General features: G+C 34.8%; 1 protein-coding gene across 1 annotated transcript in view; it reads left to right on the top strand.

The window, feature by feature from the left end:
• Window positions 1-6629, top strand: part of LOC107045193 (protein capicua homolog) — a 50399-nt gene extending 43770 nt beyond the window's left edge. The window contains exons 15-18 of the mRNA XM_015267360.1: window positions 205-450; window positions 1352-1807; window positions 2572-3045; window positions 4027-6629. Coding sequence (XP_015122846.1) covers window positions 205-450; window positions 1352-1807; window positions 2572-3045; window positions 4027-4097 — 1247 coding nt within the window. The 3' untranslated portion in view covers window positions 4098-6629. The remainder of the gene's footprint in view (window positions 1-204; window positions 451-1351; window positions 1808-2571; window positions 3046-4026) is intronic.
• Window positions 6630-6704: the final 75 nt, after the last annotated feature.

Raw genomic sequence — 6704 nt, 5'->3', positions numbered from 1 at the left:
TTCCATAAGTGGAGGGGGGGGGGGGATTTTGTGACATAATATGATAGAGGGAATCCATGTCAGAGGTGTTAAAAGGCCAAAAAATGTGTGAGGTATTATTTGAATACCCCGAATACCGAGATGATTCCATATTTGTCCAGATGTTCTACAAAAATAAATCTTTAGATCAATTGTCATAATCAATTATAAATGTTTGAATTTTAGAACAAGAGCGCAAGGATGCGGTTGGTATTCTCCTGCCGACAAGTGATAAAGGCAAACAGCCATCGACTCCCCACACACCCCATACGCCTCACAGTACCAGTCAGAATAGTGACCACTCGTCAGGTTTTGTGGTTGACGATTCTACACCTAGGAACAATGATCCTGGCCAGAATAAAGGGACGTTCATGCTGGCACCGACCCCCGCTCAACTTGGCCGAGCACCACTCCAAAGAAGACAGTCACTGGGTAAGCTAAAATTGAAGATAAACTTAATATCTACCGATTATCCTTCATGTTTGTCCATGATCAGCGAATATTTTCCTTCAAATTACTTCAATCTGGGAGGAGCGGCGGGCACCAAGAATAGAATGGAAATTAAAGTTAAAATAAATAGAAGCCGCATCCCTCATACAGCTGAAGTTTACACGTGGATACCCTCAATGACTGAAATCAGTGTTTCTCAATAGCATGTAAATTTCATTCAATAATTTTTAGTTCCCTAGGAATTAGAAAGTCAAGAAAAATTGTCAAAATTGTTGATGAGAATACTGAGAGGATTCTTTCGATTTTTTTTAAATAGAAAAACTGAATTTTTTAGTAAATCCGAAAATTAAAAAAAATGAATGTTACTATCCTAGAATTATAAAGAAGATTCTAGCATTTTCCAGAAGTTCCTACGTTGCATACTGTAGAACTCAACTTTATTAGCGCAGTAATTTAGGGGCTGAGTTATAGCAGAGATTGCAAATCAATCAACAGTGAAAATCTTATTCGATTTTCTCAAAGTTTCTTTAGAACACCAGAATTTTTCCGGATTAATCAAGAAGTCCGACAATGTTTGCAAGTTGTCTTGAAAACTCGGGAATTTTTTCGAATTATCTATAAAACTCAAAGATTTCTTCACTTTTTTTGGAAAAGCCCCGACTTTTCTAGAAAACGCAAGAATCGCTTCGAATTATCTGGAAAATTCTAGAAAATTTGGGAATGTTCTCAAATTTCGTTGGCAAAACCCAGAGTTTCGTTCAGTGGTCTGTAAAACCGGAGAATTGGTGTAGGAATAAATTTACGACGGCAAAATGCAAAATCAATCAACTACACGTTATCGGTCCCTATATTCATGAGTCCCTTCTTTCTCGATTTGTTGTAGCATATCCTCCTACATCTAATGCAGGAGACCAAGGGAATTCTCAGCACTTTGACACTCGAGCATCAACAAATGCACCAATTGTGGAGCAACAACAACCACAACAACCTCAGCAACAGCAGCAGCAACAACAGCCACAGCAGCAGCAACAACAACAGATCAAACTTGGTGAGCCTCAAGCATTGCCCTCACCCATGGCTAAGAAAGGATCATTCTTCAAGAAGAATGTTGAAGATGGGATGGACAGGGTACTTGAACAAGTCAACTTTGAAGAAAAGTTCTCATCATTACCAGAGTTTAAACCGGAGGATATTCAGAGCCCAAGTGCAATAAGTATGAATACACCTGTGGGCTCTTCGGTTCATACTCCAGGCACTGCTGGACTTCATCCCCCCAATCTTCCATCATCTCTCCAGGGGTATAAGAAGAAAAGTGGCCAGGGACCTCATAGATCTATGCGTAAGTATAAAATTTTTCAATCAAATTAGGTCTTTCAGTGACACAACAAAAATTCTGGCATTCGGCTCTGAATATGAATAAATTTAAATTTTATTGCAGTTAACTATACCAACTGTAAAATTATTGGAATTTGTTCTAGAGCATTTTGCCGCAGAATTCTTACATTGAGAGAAAAATCAATATTTTCTAAAACAAGTCTTGCTTGAACCAAAAAATCAGGAGTTAAAAATTACTAAAAAAATAAAATCTAGTGTTGAGCATTCGGAGACTGTCCTGCGATGGCAAATTGTTGTCGCAAAAACAGATTTAGTTGTTTGAAAAAAATTGTATTCCATGTGCATGCAAGAACTTTCATTTTTAGCACTAGTTTTTCATTACTCGATACTCTCATAAGTATTTTGCTCCTGAAAAATGTTCGTTTTATGCGAGACAAGGGACAGTAGTTATTCGTTTCCGCTCTTCAATAATCACACGTGAGAAACTAATTCTTAAATGACATAATAATGATGATATTTTAGCAATTTTGCAACTCAAGGATAAAATATTTCTTGAGTGAAATTGTCTCGAGTGAGTGATTTGCCTCTTGAACCAAATATTTAGTTTCTGTTGTTCTTTTAAATTCAAATAAATTTGTTCTTTGATAATTGTGAACTTTTTGGTCCAGACAAGATTTGCTTGAGAGGTTATTCGTTTTTCTCTCAGTGTATATTGAATTTAGTTTGATGAAGAATGTTTAAATAATAATTTTTCTTTGCATTCTCTAGTTAATGAGGATGACGGAGAATGCGATGTTTCCGCAACGCCAAAATCGGCGGCCAGTGTTAAACTGACTGGAAACACATTCTTCGGACCAGATTTCAACGTCGATGCATTCAGAATAAATTCTGATGCTGGTGGTGATGCTGAGGCTAGTTCGCCGAGAACACCAAAAACTCCGGGTGGCGGCGGTGGCGGAGTAGGGCCAAGCAGAAACGATAATGAGCGGGGACCTCGAAAGGTTCTTGAGCAGCGTAGACAATTAGTTATGCAGTTATTCCAGGATCATGGATATTTCCCGTCTACACAGGCCACTTCAACTTTTCAAGCTAAACATTCTGATATTTTTCCAAATAAGACGAGTTTGCAATTGAAGATTAGAGAAGTCAGACAGAAATTGAAGGCCAATTGTGCAACGCCAATGAGTGCCAGCAATTTAGTTAGTCCTTTGCCTGTCTCGGAGCCATCACCTAGTGTTACTGGTGGGTGTTATAGTTTGTTTTATGTATTACAACAATTGCAAAATGAGAACTAATGGACGAATAAATGGGGAAATGGAGAAATAAATGATAAAATGATGAAAAAGTGGGAAACAACCCAAACAACCAATAGATAGACGACTAGATCAGAAGACAGATATGTTCAAAATGTACCTCAATTTAAAAAAAAACGTTCAACATATAATTAATTATACATTAGCGTTATTATTAGAAATTGAAATTAGTGTGCAATTCTTATCATATTATTTAAACAATACTCGAAAAAAATGGAATCAACCATTTGACTGATGTCGATCTATTGTTCTGCTAACCTTCGGGAAGAAATGAAAGCAGACGAAAAACAAGTATTTGATGCAATTGAAGCAAAAACAAAATTTTATTAACTTTTGTTTAATTTTTTTTATTATTGGGAATACTGATGAGAATAATAATTTTCTATTCGTCTTATAATGCATCACATTTTTCTGTTTCCCCCTTTGGGTCTCCCCCTGGGCCTTGCTCTGGACTTTGGATTTTGCTGGTTCATTTTCTTTTCAATTATAATCCATTGACAAAATCTTCTCCCATCAAAACATCTTAATAATTTTCCATTCTACTGAATGGAAAATTATTATTCTCATCAGTACTCCCAAAAATTAAAAAAAGTTGATAAACTTTGGTTTAAAAAGTGACTTTTTGTTTAAAGTTGATAAAAACAAAATTTAATAAAAAAAAACATTTTTGCTTGAATTGCGTCAAATATTTGTTTCTCGACTGTTTCGTTTTGCCCAATTCTCCCCTATAATTCAGCGAATCTCTACAAAAAGAAACATTTTTTTCTGAAAATGATTCACCAAAAAGCATTAATCATACAAAGGTGTTAGGGACGATAGCAAAAAACCCATAGATTTTTGCTTGGGTCCATTAGTTTTCTCGGGAATACTATACATCATCCGGATGTTGATCAATTTTTTACTGTTCCAGGACCCTTGACAGCTCCTCCAACGTCAATGGGAGCTCCACTGTCACTGCCAGTGAGCAGTAGTGGCAGCTAGCGCCCATGTGCCAACTGTGATACATTGAATCCCCTTACTCCACAACACGAGTACATCATAATCCTTTGATGACAAAATGGTGTTTATTCGGTGAAGAAAAAATTTGTCAAGCTGAGGATAATCGAAGATTAATTATGATTAATGTACAGTTCTTTCCCTCCTGGAGAAGAAGTTTTGTTTCCTTTGATTTGATTCGTGGAATGTCAGTGCAATTTGAACATGTCAAGAGTGAAGGGTTGTAATTGGAATCAAATAGGCATAGGTAGGCAATAACAAGTCGATGAGTAATGTTTAAAGGCGTGTTAATATACGGTCATCAGTTGAATGATGAATTATTATCTGTACATAAGGTCTTAGTCGGTGTTCAGTATTGTTCGGCAAATAATGGAAAAGAGGACAGGGAGAATGCAAAAAAATTAATGTGTTCAGAAAAATTGTGTTCTAAGGTACATGTTGAACAAATCGAGGGAACTATTTCGGGGCTTTGCAAAACAATTCAGCTTTACGAAGAAATATTCACTTACAATGAGTGAATTTAATCGATGTTTATATTCAAGAATATATTTTTTCAAAATCAGGAAAAGTGAGAGAAACGTCAAAAGATTGTGAAAATTAATCAATATTTTTGTTTCAATTACCTTTTGGAATATGAACTGATATCCGTAGATTAACTCGCTAGGGGCGAAATTACATACAAGGCCTATGCTATTGTTGAATATTGTTGAAAAATGTGCTAAAAATAATAAAAATCAGTATAATGGTTGGATTGTCGTGCGGAAGTAAAGATAGACAAGTGCGTAATCATTCAGAGAGTATAAAATTGATTAATGAGGAAAAGAAAAATATAAAGAAAAATCAGAGTTTATATACTTTAGTTATACTCTAAATATATATATATATATATACACTATATAAGTGACATATATTAACGAGTACATTGCACAAAATGTCTACGTTGAAAGGAATCATCGCAAAAAAAAATACCATAGGTATGGTTGTGTTTTTTTCATTGTAAATAACTGGTAAAGAGTTGATAGAGTGATTATTATTCCAGATATTTTGAGGGATACCAGAGAACTGCTTATTTGCTCAAATTTTTTAATAAATTTTCTGTTAAAATGTCGATAATTTAGTGCAGGAAATTTCTTCGAGAATTTGCAGCATCAACGGCTTCCGGTTACCTGTTAAAAGGAGAGAGAAGAAAATATGAGTTACACTGGTATCTCGAGCTTCAGTGAAATCTTTAAAAGGTTCGAGGCCCTTTTTCCGATGCATAGAATATTCCTAGAGTAAAAGGCATATAGATAAAACGGAAAAAAAAATTTATAAAAGTACATAAGGAGTGCCATCGCGCGGCTAAAAAAACTATAAAACCAGAGAAGGCAGGCGATTATTTTCTTGTTAGTAATTACCAATTTTGGTAAAAAAAAATGAGAATAATATGTAGATGAAGTGTAAAATGTTTCCGATATTTCCGAAAGTACTTATCGACTGTTTTTAGAGGTCTGCCAAGGGTCAATGCATCTTACGGTTGTTTTATGGCTCTCTTATTATCGTTAATATCTTTTCCTTTCACTTGGCCAATTTAGGTATAAGTTTTTTTATATTACCCTTGCAATTTTAAGTGTGCCCCTCCCCCCGCCCCGGTTTTTCTTTTTTTTGTCATGACAACGAATTTTACATTAACTTGTTCATTACTTTATTATGATTATGAAAGGAAAAGCATGAACTTTGTTGCTGAGTTTTAAGATCTCATGTTTTATCACTAGGCAGGGCAATTTGTGGCAGTTTATACATCTTTAAAAAAAACACACGGTTTTACATAAATCAAATTTACAATAGATTTTTTTTAAATTGCGTTTTTAACAGAACTATTATTGTCAGCGAAATGTTAAAATCTGTTTAATTTTTCTCTGCACTCCAATCATGTTTTGTATTATTCAATTTTCCCCTTCAACTGTTGATGAAGTGTTGGAAATTTAGTGTATTTCAACATCATTTCCGGATCGTTTTCAGCCTTTTATGCCTATTAAATGCTCCGGACTACGTCGTCTCGTTTGTAGAGAGCGTGATTCCTTAGCCGGTGTCACGCATGGCGTAACGTAGCTTATAGGTATAAGAGAGTTAATGGAGAATGTTATTTTACAATATTGAAATTATCGTTGATTTTTTTTTTCTTTTAAGATTGTGTATTTTTCTCGCAAACCTGCCGGAGAAAAAAAACTGCATTGTACCTTGGCAGAAATTTGTTGAATTTGGCTGTAATGTAGATTATATATTAAAATTAGTTGAAGTGATGTTCACTGAGATAGACAACACTTCGAAGTGAATTTTCAAGTATCTCGAGATAAGGCACGAATATTTTTTCCTTCTTTTCAAGTTAGCAAATGGCAAAGAGAGAGAGAGAGAGTGAATGAGTGAGTGACGAAAAAACTGTGTTTATCCGACATATTTTGTAAATAGAAAAAATATAATAAAACTCACTAAACACGTTAGAAAAAAATAAATATATGAAATAAATGAAAGCCTAGGTTAGAGGAAAAAATCGATAAAAAAACAGCTGTATCTGTATATATATAAATATATATTGAAAGAGTATTATCGATT

The sequence above is a fragment of the Diachasma alloeum genome, unplaced genomic scaffold, assembly GCF_001412515.2.
Source record: "Diachasma alloeum isolate Michigan unplaced genomic scaffold, Dall2.0 Dall_scaffold_00884, whole genome shotgun sequence".
Taxonomy (NCBI): Eukaryota; Metazoa; Arthropoda; class Insecta; order Hymenoptera; family Braconidae; genus Diachasma; species Diachasma alloeum.
Note: the sequence above shows the minus strand (reverse complement) of the source record. Positions and strands in the feature narration are given on the sequence as shown.